Source organism: Brienomyrus brachyistius, chromosome 18 (assembly GCF_023856365.1).
Source record: "Brienomyrus brachyistius isolate T26 chromosome 18, BBRACH_0.4, whole genome shotgun sequence".
Taxonomy (NCBI): domain Eukaryota; kingdom Metazoa; phylum Chordata; class Actinopteri; order Osteoglossiformes; family Mormyridae; genus Brienomyrus; species Brienomyrus brachyistius.
The window spans coordinates 11,935,383-11,951,349 of record NC_064550.1 but is presented as its reverse complement, the minus strand read 5'-3'; the positions used below and the strand labels follow the sequence as shown (position 1 = coordinate 11,951,349).

The window sequence follows — 15,967 nt, the reverse complement described above, 5'->3', positions numbered from 1 at the left end:
TTCAGGGTAATAGTCATTGAATATTGTTTTATTTATCTAGGCCTGTGTTTTTAGATATTGACATTAACAGTCCATCAACGTTTGTTTTCCATAAAAATGTAAAAACGTTTACACGTGGTGCCTATAACTTATTTTGCTCATCTTGTTTTTTGTGGTTCCAAACTTTGTTGCAACGGATTACGAAGTGCTTCCATTGTTCTCCAGGGATCTGTCTGAAGTGCTACCATTCACATGGATTAAAACTTAAAAGAAACACCTAGCCTGCAGAATGAGCAGGTAACTGGAGCTGTTAATAGCGCTTAATGGTGACTCACTGAAAGTTTTCGTCATGAGATGTTCCTGAAACACTACGAGTGTGCGCCAGGGATGCGTGTCTTTGTCAAAATAAATTCCGGAGACGCCATTAAACTACAGTCAAGTACTAAAAAGCACCGCCGATAGATGGGGCTGTAGTAAAGGTTGCAATTATTCGAATCTGAACGTTTTCACGTTCCGGGACCCGGTACAACACTGAGCATTATAAATAATACTATCCATTAATATAATCGAATATACAAAAATATATTTATCGTTACACGTATTTTTCTTATCTAAAACAGTCACGACTGCGCCCACCAAACACCGCTTCAATAGTGCTGCAATATCAATTTGTTGTTCTGGAAACGTGTATCATATTTCAGTGAACAATTGACCTTTTTAACCGACACCTAGGAAACGCTCAGTCTCCTTTTCTTGCTTAACGAGAGATAAAATTTTAATATATTCACAATTCATCTGCCGGTTGTTTTAAAATATGTGATACTGTGGCTTCACGTTACAACTACACGTGCACTAATGTAACTTAACTGTAAAACGAGTAAAACATACCGTTCAAACATCTTCCTTTCTAACAAAGCACCATTATAAGCAATTATAACAATATATTGACATTTACACTGAACATTCGCCAACAGCACTAGATTATAAGACAATATGGGTCAAAGCTTGTAGACGTTTTATGTTTGTATTTATTAAAACACACTACATATATTCTCAACCGTCCTAAACGTATCTAACGTGGACCTATATTGTAATTTTTCAGGCTTAGTCACATAGGCCTACTCATATCCTATTCATTGAAACAAATGTAATCAATTACTATTTATTAAAGATGAAATAATGGCAAAAGATTTACTAGGCTACTGCAATATCTTTGGGGAAAAGTCAAGTGTGTGAATTTCGCTATGTATTTGCATCCCGGGAAATTAAGTCAACTCTGTTTACTCCTGGAAAAGGTGTCGTGCAACTTTAGCAAAACGGCCCTTTGAACACTTGAATTGACGCAACTATTATAAGGTTTAAGTTTTTACTCTTTGAAAAAGTGCACAGATATGAAAGATGCTGATTCCTGGTAGGTGCGTAGTTAGACATGAATCGATGGGGGGGGGCGATGCAAACTTACTGGCCTATATAATATAAAAAGCTATTCATGATTTAAGACAAATAGATGCACATTTATTTGAAGGGGGCGGTAAAAACATTTTAGTGTAGCTAACCCCCCCCCCCCCTAAAATGTACCCAACGACGTTCCCGATTCCGGGAAGAACTTGCAGCCCACAGGTCAAGGAATAAATCAGACAAGAGCGGACTATTCTTCACGGCGGAGGAGCCGAGCCGATCGCAGGGTGCACAGCCAGCAGCATCTCCCCTCGGTGAGGTTGCCTTGGCGTTTCCTTCCGCGGGATGCAGGCAGAGTCGCTGTCAGAGGCTGGCATCTCGCAGCACGTGGATATTCGTAGGTAGACGTCACGCAGGACGACAGTGCCTTGCTGCAGAAGAGAAGGCATTGATCTCTGTATCTTCCTGCTCTTTTTCACAGTAATTTGATATACAGCATGTAAGAAATCATATCAGTACGCTTGATGCTGCCGTATTGACAAAACGTAAATAATCGACTGGATACTGGGAAGTAAATACGTAGCACGACTAAATATACATCGGCGGAAATGTGTCCGCTTCGGTCCTGGATAAACACTGATGTCCAGTCCGGCCGATCCGGGGAACTGCGCTCATCGGAGGACCCTGAAATGAATGAAGACGCCCTTTCATAATGACAGCCATCGTTTTATACGTGCACTTTTTCTCTCCTGCTGTCCAGATTTAAATATTTGAAGTTTTTCGTCCAGATTTTAATTTTCTGCTATGTCAAGAAATGGGAACGCACACAAAGCGTTGAAACAGAAGCGCTTAGCCGGAGGCGAGATGTGGCCAACCAAGTGAAGACAGAACTGCACACTTTGGGGGGTATTTCCATTGCGTATCATGTCACGGCTGAGAGATCGCGATGTTGATATTACCTAGCTTTATCAATTAATCATAAAGCCCTCTTCGCGGATTATGCTGTTTAATTATAGCTAGATGGTTTTGTGATTATCTGGGACAGAAATGACACCCGGCCACCCACACTGACCCACTGACTGAGTCTGCAGGTGCGGTCTTTAATTCCCCTCAAATGTGCATGACATATTTTCTTGCATTGCATAATGTTTAAACTTGAACCGCTCCTCCCCCACTTAAATGAACTGAATTAAATATGTTTTGCATGTGACAATCGAAAGATGGTTTGTTTACCGTTTGAATTTTAGTCAAATAGCTTCTAGGGCGATCTTGTTAATATACGGTGATGGAGCGAAATGTTACCCAATAAAGTGCAAGATATACAGGCAGCCCGCACATCAGAGCATCCCGCGAGGAATAACACGAGATACCGTGGGCTCTCCTCGGTAGAGAGCACGGCCACCATCAGCCGAGGGTGAGACGCGGGTGTCCGGCATGGAGACAGTAGGAGATTTTGAGTATAACAAAAAGGACCTTGTGGGACACGGAGCCTACGCGGTGGTGTTCAAGGGGAGACACAAAAAGGTAAAACTGTTATCCTGTCATCCATCTCACTGAGAAATCAGCTATAAAGTATGTTTGGCGTATGTACTCCACAAGGAATGGAAATCTATAGTTGCAGGAACTAGCAAACTCCTTCGGGATTACAAAAATGAATTTCAGGTCTTTATGGGATTGTATTTTCCGAGTTGTAGACCTCGTTGTAGTTGGCCAGGCTGAAGGTGTGAAGTGGTTCAGTAATATGTTAGGGCATGTAGCTGAGTGGCCCCCTCCAATAAAATCTCCTGTGGCCCTTTTTAACGGGATCCTGAGGGTGTGTCCCACAGGCCTTTGTCGGGAGAGGGGGGGGGGGCATCTTCTACACAGGAGGAACATTCACACCTCAGAAGACTCATAATAACAGAGGCGGTCCTATGTGTATGAAATTGAATAATTTACATTTAAAGACCTTATTGTCCTCTTACTGATTCCCATGGCTGAGGATAACCAGGCAGCAGTTGCAGTGGCTGAGATGAGCCATAACACCCTCCCATATGTTGCCCTCCTTCCTGTACCGTCTTTTCACATTCTTCTATATCTTTTCTCACCCCCTGGGAATCTGTGTGTCGCTCTCTCTCCCCCTCTATCCTTCTGCACTCCTTACAGAAAAAGGGCTGGGAAGTAGCCATCAAAAGCATCAGTAAAAAGAATCTCTCCAAGTCTCATTTTCTGTTGGGCAAGGAGATCAAAATATTGAAGGTGAATGAAGATTTGTCGCAAAGTGAAATGCACTGCATTCCGCAGAAATCAGAATGTAGTTTCACTTGTATAGTGTAATACTTACTGAAGGCTGACATGAAGAAGTTTGTCTTGTAGGTTTTATTAAATATATGTAAGTTAACGATCACTCTTCTCTTTTTGTCCAAAGGAGCTTCAGCATGAAAACATAGTGGGGCTCTACGATGTACAGGTAGGTTCTCTTCCTTAAGAGACTCTGTGTGTCGAATGCAGGTCTGTCCTCCAGTAAACGAGCTTTGATGTCTCGTTTTGGGTTTGTCGAAGACAAACAAGAATAGTGTTCAGCTTGAAAGTGATCGTCCTGCTCAGACAAGGTTGCGTGGCTAAGGGCTCCCAATCTTTTGATGTCCACAAACCAGCTCATGTTGTGGAAAATACTCCTGGCCCAGTAAAATGGAAGGGAGACCCCAAAGTAAACTTTGTTAAGCTGGGGGAGGTGGGAGAAGTATATTTTCATGGATGGATAAGGTACGCAGCATTTTGCTTTTCCTTACGGTGTAATTTTGTGATGTATGGGAAGGATGGCGACGTCACCTCCAGCATTACTTGGTCTGGTGGAATACTGGAGGCTGGAGACCCCTGACAAAAGCTATAGTTCTGTCTGACTCTAATCCACAAACTGGTTAATTTGAAGCTTTTGGCTTGCAGTGAATATCCTCTCTCTTATTGACTACATTTGCTCATGCACTGCAACATGCAAATCGTTCATCACAGTTTGGAAGGAAAGATGTAAAAGAGAATAACAGGAAAAGAGAAGTTTAATTCTGTCACAGCTGGATTCTCTGTACCCAACTGGTATTTTACTGGTCAGATTTAAGACATTTCCCATTTGATTTAAATTAATCACATTGCAGATCTTCCATGCTTGGCACCATCACCAATCTCCCTGTCCTCTTGTTGTTTCTGAGGTAATTTACATAAGCAGGGTCTCCGATAATTTCTGATAAGCCACTGTGAGGAAAAGTTGAAACTGTGGTTCTCCTGCTGTTTCAACTTCCTTTAGAAGCACATCTAAGGAGGTTATTTGGCATCTTCCAGTGTGGTGTCCAGTAAGGATGAGGCAGCAATAGACGGGATATGCGTGAGCAGTTTGAGAATGGTCACATGATCTCCACGTCACTTCCCATTGGACGGGGCTCACTTGAGACTCTGCGAGAGCAAGGGTGGGTGCTGAATGGACGGGCGTGTCATTAATTCCCAGCCTGAGGCTGATTGGGCGAGAATCACCTGGAGCAGAAGCCTAGGAAGAAAAATGTTTATTTAGAAAGCAGGGTATGGGGGGCATGGTGGTATAGTGGTTATCGCTTTTACCTCGTGCCTCTGAGGTTCAGGTCTGTGTGATGTTCACTCCATGTCATTTTTATTCATTTACTTATTTTAGCACAAACATGCTAAGGTCAATTGAAGTTGCCAAATTGCCCGTGGTTCTGAATGGTGTGTGTGTTCTGCGATTGGTTGGTGCCCCATCCTGGATTATTCCCTGTCTTGCGTCTGTTTCTTTTGGGATTGGCTGCAGGCACCTGCAAGCATGGCCAAGTGGGTACAGAAAATGGATGGATGGGTTTGAGTACAGCTCAGGATTTGAACCCGTAATCCCCAGGGTTGCCATATCTGTCTTCAGGGCTCTGAAAGAGGCTCTTCCTGGGTCCTCTCTCCACCCAGTTCACACAATCTCCCATCTCCTTTACACTCCCTTACCCTTTGACCAGCATCACCATGTCTACAGACACCGAAGACCTGCTGATTTGCTGGAATTATCTTCTGCTGAGCCATGATTTTTACATAAACCTGACCTTGAGTGTGAGGGCGAGAAGCACACCAGTGACTGCTAGTGGTCACCTTGCTTCATAACCGCAGATTCACGTCTAGTGAAAATGTAACTGCATTTTCGTTCTTTGTGAATGTTTACTGCAGAGCACGTTAACAAAGCGAAAACTGTCAGACTGTTATCTTTATTCTCTTTTCTCCTCTCCTCCTTTAGGAAACGGCCGCCTCGGTCTTCTTGGTCATGGAGGTACGCTCATCTCTTTAATCCTTGCAGATTGTTTTGCACTGTTGTTTGTGTTCCGGCTCTGCTGTAGCAGAAGTAACTTGAGGTGTTCTGCCTGCAGTGTGTGTGCAGGAAGCCAGGGGGCAGCGCTCTCTGTGAGCTGATATAAAGGCCTGAGTGTCGACCTGAGAATAGGCTGCATTTTGTCCCTGAGTTTCGGGGATGCAAGCGAAGCTCGATTTGCAGTTCTGGAGCCAGGGTTCAGCCAACCCCACTCCCCCCTATCTGCCTCAAAGCCTCACTGCCTCCGCTTTGGGCTGTCAGGTGGCCAGTCCGACAAGTAGAGCGGCACCTAACCATGACTGGTTGCCGTGGGGCATGCTGGGAAAGTCTTGCATCTAACCAGCGCACAGAACACGCCACACAGCAGCAAGGCAAAGTTAATCAAATATCGCATTTCCGCTTGGAGTGGCAGGGCTGACGTGACACAAGATAAGTTAATTGAGTATCTGGTTCTGTAAGTAACTTGGTGAGTGGGGGGGGGGGGTTGGTATTTAGTCACATTGCCTGGTGACACTTGTCGATGAATGTCTCGTGTTCAAGCAGCAGCTCCCGCCATTCCTCTGTCATCCTGTCATTATGGACTTACTGCCTCCTTTGTGTCCCCACAGTTCTGCAACGGAGGAGATCTGGCTGACTACCTCCATGGTGAGTGGCACGGGGGTGTTTGCATTTATATTCAGCTCTGTTGTCTGTCACTCTTGCCAGTGTGAGGTACCGCTGTGTTTATTTTTGGCAAATGGTCTTTTTGTTACTGGTTAGGGTTAAGATTGTCCTGGAAATGTATGCAAACACAGGTTAGCTCTTTCTGCCTTGTGGTATTCTTAAACATTTAGTGCTGTAAATGTATGTTTGTGTGTTTGTTGTCTTCTCGGTAACTGTGTAAGTGTTCAGCCTGCTTTGAAACAGAGATGAGTCTCAGATGGGACTTCCTGCTAAAATAAAGGAGGAATTGTCTTTGAAAAAGTGATGCATCGGCATGCTGCTCGGGAGGCATCCCATCGTGAACGATTTAGTGTGTGACCATGGAGACCAGCTGTGATCCCAGATGGGATGTTCCTCCCCATGGCACACAAGACCCCTGATTGTAAGCGAAAGGCATCGCTCGAGACGAAGGGGGGAGCTTGAGTCGGACTTCTTGACACCTCCCGGGGGGTCCACAAGGTGGTGCTAAGTCTTCTGAATGGTGCCCTGTTACTCGTTGGACCTGTTTAACATCATCTTCCATCGCCGAAGACCAGTTCCAATACTAAGAACACAAGTGCAGAGGATGGTAAAAATCCCCGGATGTTGGTCTTGCTCCGTCCCAAATTTCAGTTGCATCCTTGCTGAACAAGACCAATCCCAGGATTCATTGCAGCCCAAGTTCGTGCTTGGGAGGCAAGTTAGCAAGACCGGTCTTGCCAAGACCACAAGTACGATCTTTGCATTCTTGGTAATGAGAAACACCCAGCGTGTATTTTATAGAAGCCTTTTGTCAAGCATAGGGATATTACGAATAGATAAATCTGCAAGACGAGGAAAGATAACAATCCTGACTACCATATGCGGCCTTCTATGCCCCCCCCCCCAGCCCACGGCTCCCTGAGGGAAGACATTCTGCGAGCTTTTCTCAAGCAGATTGCAGCTGCCATGCAAGTGCTCCACAGCAGGGGAGTCGTTCACCGGGACCTCAAGCCACAGAACATCTTGCTGTCACACACAGGCAGCAAGAAGTCTGGTCCCTCTGGGATGCGTGTCAAGATAGGTGAGCTTACCCCACCCAGCCTAAAGTTGGGGCCTGCCCATTGGCGCATGTGCCTCTGCCAGTCATTCTCTCTGGCCCATTAGTTATCCAGGCTGCTCTCTGCACCTTTCAATCCTGGAATTCAGGTCTCATGAAGTCAGCTGGGATGGGGGAGCGGGGGGTTGATGAAGAAATCAGACATTTCCAGTCCAGAAAGTAAAAATCAAAACCAAGATTTTGTTTCAAACCAGCCAGTTGAGTTCTCTGTGACTGTGACTCTTTATACTCAACTGGTTGGTTGAAACAAAATCCTGGTCTGGATTTTTACTTTCTGGACCAGAAATGTCCGCCTCTGGAAATCACACATAATAGAGTCAGAAAAGACACAGAGCCAAAATTTTTGAAACAAACTCTCAGTCTCTTGGAAAGTGAAATGACACCACGTTAACTGGTGTCCCCATTTAGTGAAACCAGTAAGCAGACGTTCCCTGTGTCCCTCAGGTGACTTTGGCTTTGCTCGGCACCTCCAGAACAACATGACGGCGGCCACGCTCTGTGGGTCTCCCATGTACATGGTGAGTGTTCAACCTCAGCTCATCGTCAGCAATGAGCGGGGCTGGTGGGCGGAATGCTGAGCTCCACGGGAGTCACTGCCACGTGCAGTGATGTGGGTTCTGGACGGGAATCACTGCCACGTGCAGTGATGTGGGTTCTGGACGGGAATCACTGCCACGTGCCATGATAGGGGTTCTGGATGAGAGTCTCTGCCATGTGCCTTTATGAGGGTTCTGGATGGGAGTCACTGCCGCGTGCCATGATGTAGGTTCTGGATGGGAGTCAATGCTGCATGCCGTGATGTGGGTTCTGGACGGGAGTCTCTGCCACGTGCCGTTATCTGGGTTCTGGACGGGAGTCACTGCCACGTGCCGTTATCTGGGTTCTGGATGGGAGTCACTGCCACGTGCCGTGATGTGGGTTCTGGACGGGAGTCACTGCCACGTGCCGTGATGTGGGTTCTGGACGGGAGTCACTGCCACGTGCCGTGATGTGGGTTCTGGACGGGAGTCACTGCCGCATGCCGTGATGTGGGTTCTGGATGGGAGTCAATGCCGCATGCCGTGATCTGGGTTCTGGACGGGAGTCACTGCCACGTGCCGTGATCTGGGTTCTGGACAGGAGTTAAGATGATGATTTACCAAGACACCTTGGGTCTTGTGCCCTTTGAGGCTGGTTCCTCTCAAGGTTTCTTCCTACTAGGGAGTTTTTCCTTGCCGCTGTCGTCTCTGGCTTGCTCTCTGGGGGGCATCAGGCAGGGACGATGTAAAGCGCTTTTAGACATTGCAATGTTGTGAAAATGTGTATAAACAATTTTGAATTTAATTAAATTGGATTGTAGATGTTCCTTGGATGGTCCTGAATAACCACACCCCCAAGGAGAGCATGCCCAGTATTTCAGAATCAGAGTAATGTTTTTGGTATCCTTTCCACACAAATCAACTCTACTTCAGTATTTATGCTCCTACCCCCTCTGTCTGCTCACCTTCAGGCTCCAGAGGTGATCATGTCCCAGAACTACGGTGCCAAGGCAGACCTGTGGAGCATCGGGGCCGTGGTTTACCAGTGTCTGGTGGGCAGGCCACCATTCCAGGTGAGCGTAAAGCTGCCTCAACTATCAGGGGTGGAGAGTTCAGGTCCAGAAAGAAAAAATCCAGCTCAACTGCTCAGTTGAAACAAAATCTTGGTCTGGATTTTTACTTTCTGGACCTGAACTTTCCACCTCTACTGAACTTGAGTATGAGTGACTTTTCATGAAACCGTTTCTCCTCACTCACGCCACTCTTGGGCTCTTCATAGGCGAGCTGTCCCCAGGAACTGAGGCTGTTTTATGAGAAGAACCGGATCCTGGCTCCCGAGTGAGTAGGATGGACTGCTCTACCTTTTTTTGTGCTTTATCCATTTTTGAAATGGTGAAAAAACCTGTCCAAAATTCTTCCACTAGAGATCATGCTCATGCCACTTCTCTTCTGTATAACCATCACTTTTCACATCCAATACAAGATCATTTCTCGGCCCTTCGTGGCCTCGTACCACAGTACTTAACTGAGCTGTCTGTACTCTAAGGACTTCCGATGCTGGTTCTCTCATAGTGCCCAACTTTCGTCTCTCATCCATAGGCAGTAGATCATTCGATATCATGGCACCCAAACTTTGGAACTCTCTTCCGCAGCCTCTACACTCTCCCCACCTGCAAAGCTGGCATTAAAAAACGCCTTTTCCAAAAGTCTCTCTCTGGTTTTCAGGCTGACATTTCATAATGTCTGTACTGTTTGCTTTAAATTTACTTAATTTCATTTTTGTTATGTTTTGTTTACATTTTTATTTTTTTATTAGATTTTTTTTTTTTGTTTAAATTGCTTTCGGTGTATGTTCTTAGTTTGTTGTAGAATGTAAAATTTTGTAAAGCGACCTTGAGCTCTGGAAAGGCGCTGTGTAAATGAAACGTTATTTGATATATAAAATCTGGTAGTGTAGGGTAGTGTGTAAACGCTGGTTTGTGCTTGCTTGTGTCTCAGCATCCCAAGCGGCACCTCTCCACATCTGGCACACCTGCTTCTTGGCTTGCTGCAACGAGACCAGAAAGATCGCATGGATTTCGGTCAGTCAGCCAGCTTCACGGTCACATGGTCAGCCGCAGGGTTCGGGAGCCACATGCCCACACAATCAATCAGCCAGACACTGGCCCCTTGGCCAGACCTGTCATCAGATCTGCGATCGTGCGGTTGATTGGGATGGGATCCAGCTGGAACTGAAGCCAAAGCGCACTTAGACGTTTCACCCCTGTGAGAACCTGTCCTTGTCTTTATCCAGGTGCCTTTTTTAACCACCCCTTCCTTACGTCCAGTGAAACGGTCCAGAAATGTAAGTGCAGTGATGCATTTGATCCTTACGACATTATAAATAACAAGGTTGCATTTACATTGATACATATCACCATTAAGTGTCTTTAATGTACGAGGTTACTTTCAGATTGACTGATGTATCAGTAATGCATTAGGTCATCCTCTCTCTGAGCAACACTGGCCAGGTGTGTCCCTCGTTCTGGAAACAGTGGGTGGTTTATTTGCGGAGAAGCTGCTTTGGCACTTTTCCCAGTGCTGATGCACTCAGTACGCTAATTCATTATTGATACTGGGCTGGGAGAAATCAACGAAGTGCACAAAATGTAAAAATGAATATGCATATATTATACATCTGAATATAGCGTTACATGCTTGAACATGCATTCATGTGGCTATTTCTTTGCGCGTGTGCGGGGGTTTAAATCTGTGTTTTCCCACAGCCTGCCTGGTGTTCATGGCCAGGCCCCCGGATCCCTTCCTGGGACGGCACCCTTCCTGTCATTCCGCCTCTGCTGTGGTAAGCACTGCTTCGCTGCCTGGTCGCATCTGCCCCTGTCCTGTGGTGGGAAGGGAGGAATGAGTGAGGAGGCTGGTAAACAAGCTTCTCAGTGGTGAGGCATGGGGGGTATGATAATTTGGAAGGTTGTCTGAGTCACGGCAGTTTCACAAAGTGGCCGTTGCGCTATCTGGTTGCCTAGGAGACACATTTATGAAAATGTTCCTCTATGTACAGCTTTGCTTCTCTTTGCTTTAGTGCATATTAGTGATTTTTGGAGTGAATTGAACTTGGACTTGAAAGAGTTTAAGGGCCTGGCCCCTCTGCCGCCTGCGAACGGGTTTCTACTGAGAGTTGATGTCGTTCTCCTTGTACCTGGCTTGGTACCCCAGCATTCACTACTGTGTTGGTCCAGTCTCTCGCAGACCCGGTGGTGACCTTTATTAAACCGGCCCATGACATGTGTGGGTCCAGGAAGACAGGAGCAACCGCCTCAGATACAAGGGTCCTCTGTGTGGTGACTCCTTCCAGTAAGATGAACTACAACACTCACGCACAATACTCATACGCAACACTCACAAACAACACTCATACACAACACTCATACACAACACTCACAAACAACACTCACAAACAACACTCACAAACAACACTCACAAGCAACACTCACAAACAACTCCTATAACTTTCACTCATATAACTCACGACGGATTTGTCTTTGTGAGCTTCACACACACACACACACACACACTCAGGTTTATAATTATATATTTGTGGGGACTCTCCATTCATTTCTATGGGGAAAACTGTAATCACAATATGATGACCTTAACCCCTACCCAGCCCTAACTGTAACCATAAGTATCCAAACAAAAATACAAGACTTTTGGCATTTTTCTTTTTTGGATTGCATTCACAGATCTTTGAAACCTGAAAATGGTCCCCACAATGTAATATAAACATAATCCACACACACACACACAATCCATGTATTCATATCTTTCTGGGGACTCTCCATTCATTTCTATGGGTATAACCCTAATCTACACACACACACACATTTTTGCATTTTTATTTTTTCTTTGTACCCTCCAACCCTTCTCTGCTCTCATCTCAGCCAGTCGTCCAATAGGAGCAGTCATACGCAGGCCATCTGTTGAGTCTCAGCCAATGAAGGCAGTTGGCCGAAGGCCCTCCAGTGAGTACCAGCCCCTGAGAGTGGCTGGCCAAGTTCCCTGCAGTGAGGCTCGACCAATGGGAAAGGCAGGCCGATATCCATCCAACGAATGCCTCCTGTTCCCGGGGTGAGTGGGGTATCCTTGGCGATGCTCAGCCTCCAACAGTGAGAGACCCCTGCCCCAAATGTGTTTGCTCCCTCAGGTTGCGAGAGGTCTTCTGCCCCCGAGTCAAAATCAGGTTAAGCTTTAGTCTGAGTCTGAGTTCTGGTTGGCAGGGCGGTGGAATCTGTCCCGCTGCTTTCCTTTCTGGCTGCATTTTTTGCCAGTTTTTCCAGAGAACATGGCGTCCCTGTGAATGTGTGTGTGTGTGTGTGTGGGGGGGGGGTCACAAAACAAGCTAAGAATGAAATGGGGGCAGGGGCGTGCGGCAAACAGCCTATGACGTGCAGCGTTTAAGTCAAAACAATGAGCACTGTTTTGTAACCCCCTTCCTCGCCACACACACACACACACACACACACACACACACACACACACACACACACACAAAACTGAGCAGCTGTTTCACTTTTCTGCCTACTGCTCCCCATCCTTGGGTCTCCTCTTCACTCTGCTGTCCTTCAGATTTCAGCTTTTTATTGTCACAGACGCCAAAAGTATCAGGTTACCAGGCCATCATACTAGAACTTCTCTAACCTCCCACTGTAAATTCTTAAGCATTCGATGGAGTTGGACACCTTTTGCAGCTATAACCAAGACATTTTGAACAATTCTACGCTTCCAAATTTGTGGGGACAGTTTGACGAAGGCCCTCTTGTGCTCTAGCATGACTGTGACCCAGCGCACAAAGCAAAGTGCATAAAGAAATGGTTTGGGGAGTTTGATGCGGAAGAACTTAACTGGCCGGCAAAGAGCCCTGACTTCAACCCCGTCAAACACCTTCGGGATGAATTAGAGCGGAGAATGTAAGCCAGGTCTTCACGTCCAACATCAGTGCCTGACCTTACAAGCTCTTCTGGATGAATGGGCAAAAATTCCCACACACTTCAAAAACTTGTGGCAGCTGATATAGCTGCAAAGGGGGAACCAACTCCATATCGATGCCTGTGGGTTTAGAATGGGATGTCATGAAAATTCCTGTCATGGCCAATGATCGAATACTTTTGTCCATATAGTGTGTTCTGAGGAGCACAGTGATATTTTTGTGCCACAGTTGCAGGGGAGGGGACGTGTCGGGTGGGGGGGAAACAGTAGGATTGAATAGAAGGCTTTATTGTCATTGCACTGCAGTACAACAACATGAAAGTGCATTTTCCTTATTGCAAATAAATGGAGAAATAAAAGGACTAAAAAATAAGTACTAAAAATAAAATCTGAAAGTGTGATGCGTGCGTTTCCAGATATGTCTCGAGCTTGGGAATATCCCTTGATGTATACGAGGCCTGTTACACGATAGGCTCCACCTCCATGGTATGTCTTCCTGTAATTGGTTCATCCTGTGTACAGGCTCCGCCCTCTGTGAAGCTTGCTGTGTGTGCAGAGAGCAGGTTCTCTCAGCCGCTGCGTCATGATAGAGGGGCACTGTATGGTCAGTTTGGTTAAAGGAGGAGGGAAAACAGATGTTTTTAATGGTTTGTTTCTGGGACCCCCCCCCTCCCAGAATGCCCCAGGCCTCCCCCAGACGTGGTGTTTCAGAGTGCTCTCATGGGAGATTAACACCCGGACCCATGACCCCCCAGCCTGTGCTGGTCATCACCCCCAGGTAAACATTGTCTGATTTTCTACAGTGTTTCGCAGAACAGAGCAGGTCTGGATAATGTGCAGTACCAGTCACAGGTTTGGAGACACCTACTGACCGTTAATAGTTTTTCAACAAAATAGCAACCCTAGGCACACCTCAAGGTGACGTATTCTGTATTACCATGTGAACAAGGATTGACCTGGAGGGCCGTGACAGACGACCTGGCCCCCACAATCCCCCAGCCTAAACCCCACAGAGCTGGGCCAACTTGTGTCCAGAACTTGTGGAAACTCCTTCAGGATTGTTGGAGGCTGGTTGAAAAAACGGCAAGAGTCTGCAATGCTGTCATGAAGCAAAACGGAGCTAATTTGAGGAGTCTAATGTCTAAGAACATTTTGAGATGTTGAACACTTCTTATTGGTCTTTGCAATATTTGACGTGTATAACTTCATTGGCCTTTTGCTATAAGGTGAATAACATGCATCAAATGCATGAAAAGCAGGTGTGTCCTGGCTGTTGACTGGTACTGCATGTGAGCGTGAGTATGACTGTCTGCCTGGGTCTCCCTCAGGTCCAGCCCACTGTGTCGTTCCAGTACCAGTCCTGTGGCCTTCCCCAGAGTGTGCTCCACAGACCGATCCCGACCTGTGTGTCGGCGCCGGTCCACAGGCTCCACCCGGACCTTCTCCCCTGTACCACTGGGTAAGACTGTGTATGTGTGTGTGTGTAATGGATGTGCCCTTTGCTTTGTGTCTGATTTTACAGACAGGACACACACCTGTACTTCTCATGCCTTCCAGCACCTCCATCTCCGATACACTGGGCTCCCACTCAGACCGACGTACAGCCACCTCAGCGAAAGCTCCTCAAGCAGCACTCCGACCCCCTGCACTCTGCCCGCTCAACCCAGTCCAGCTGCCCATCCCCTCAAAAGCCCCGTCCTGTCAGCTTGGGCACCACCCCAACCTGGCAGCTGGCCGCCACCCCTCGCTCTTCTGATTGGTTCCTGAGGACCCCGCTCCCCACCATCATTGGCTCTCCCACAAAAGTAGGCCCTCCCCTCTTCCTAACTCAAAAATTGCAACGGAATGTTATTCCTCCGAGGCAAAATTCACACCTTGTCGCTTCTTCTTATTGCGAGCGCTAGGACGGATTAATGAAGCAGGTGTTTTACTCTGATGTCCTGCAGACCGTGGCATCTTTCAAGGTTCCCCAGGTGCTAGCCTCCAGCGGCCAGGCCCCCCCAAGTCAGAGCTTCTGCCCCCAGTATGTAAACATGCACGGTGCCCGCTCTCGTCAGCCAGACCCCAGGACCACGAGGAGTCACTTTGGCAGGTAGAAACTCTACTTTGAACTAGGGCTGCACAATATGACACAAGCACAATAATCACCAGAGCTTCGGATGAGGGGTTTTGTCCAGATGCTGGCTTTTTGCTACCATATGGACGTTTACTAACTCCCACAATTTGGTAAGAACATTAGAAGTTCAGCCTAAAATATTACTGAAATGTAATTTGTGACACCCAAAAGTTAGTATTCTGTATAATATCAGGTGTATCCTTCTGTTAATTAAATCCAGTTAGTGGAACACGCCACATACTACCGTTTTGGTAAATCATGGAAGTGGCGGTGAAGAAAGGGACAGCTGAACAGCCACAACATTGTGGATAAGCAAGGTAAAACCAGGTAAAACAAGGTAAAAAGACGTCAGGGTGTGGCGCTACTTTTTACAGTTTAAAGTCCGACATATTGATTAAACATAATCTGCTTACTTAACGGTGCTTTTCCACCGCATCAGGTACCGAACTTTTGGTAGTTCGAGAAAGTGCCAAAAAGATAGCGCTTCTAGGTGTTGGTTTTCCACTGGCATAAAAATTGGAACCGACACCAACTTCCGCTGCTTTTGCATGAGCGCTGCATGCATTCTCTGAGACAATCATAATCATTTTCATCTTTGCTGTTTACCTCACTCCTAGATGGGTTTGTGAGAAATTTTTAACTCCTTTTGGCTTTATAAATACCCCATTATTTTTCACAACAAAATCACATCGCTATATTTACAACAAAATCACTTTGCTATATGTGTGTTGTCCTAGTATATTAAACAAAACGCTTCTCATCATGCCATGCAGATCTTTTCGAGGTATCTGTTCTTCTGATCAGATCACAATTTATTTTATTTCTTTTTTACTTTGTTTATCGTTGTATTCTGAGTTCCCAGC

At 46.3% G+C, this 15,967-nt stretch overlaps 1 protein-coding gene across 2 annotated transcripts in view; it reads left to right on the top strand.

The window, feature by feature from the left end:
• Positions 1 to 1,707: 1,707 nt before the first annotated feature.
• The window catches only part of LOC125712785 (serine/threonine-protein kinase ULK2-like), a 22,509-nt gene continuing 8,249 nt past the window's right edge, over positions 1,708 to 15,967 (top strand). Inside the window, exons 1-19 of one of the 2 annotated variants that reach the window (XM_048983222.1) lie at positions 1,708 to 2,468; positions 2,767 to 2,901; positions 3,523 to 3,615; positions 3,785 to 3,826; positions 5,636 to 5,668; positions 6,316 to 6,352; positions 7,278 to 7,451; positions 7,932 to 8,005; positions 8,977 to 9,078; positions 9,285 to 9,343; positions 10,004 to 10,086; positions 10,299 to 10,349; positions 10,771 to 10,847; positions 11,242 to 11,356; positions 11,944 to 12,130; positions 13,665 to 13,766; positions 14,317 to 14,447; positions 14,546 to 14,793; positions 14,935 to 15,080. In XM_048983222.1, coding sequence (XP_048839179.1) covers positions 2,812 to 2,901; positions 3,523 to 3,615; positions 3,785 to 3,826; positions 5,636 to 5,668; positions 6,316 to 6,352; positions 7,278 to 7,451; positions 7,932 to 8,005; positions 8,977 to 9,078; positions 9,285 to 9,343; positions 10,004 to 10,086; positions 10,299 to 10,349; positions 10,771 to 10,847; positions 11,242 to 11,356; positions 11,944 to 12,130; positions 13,665 to 13,766; positions 14,317 to 14,447; positions 14,546 to 14,793; positions 14,935 to 15,080 — 1,844 coding nt within the window. In that variant the 5' untranslated portion in view covers positions 1,708 to 2,468; positions 2,767 to 2,811. Of the gene's footprint in view, positions 2,902 to 3,522; positions 3,616 to 3,784; positions 3,827 to 5,635; positions 5,669 to 6,315; positions 6,353 to 7,277; positions 7,452 to 7,931; positions 8,006 to 8,976; positions 9,079 to 9,284; positions 9,344 to 10,003; positions 10,087 to 10,298; positions 10,350 to 10,770; positions 10,848 to 11,241; positions 11,357 to 11,943; positions 12,131 to 13,664; positions 13,767 to 14,316; positions 14,448 to 14,545; positions 14,794 to 14,934; positions 15,081 to 15,967 lie in introns of both variants that reach the window. The other variant, XM_048983223.1, reaches the window with a different exon arrangement.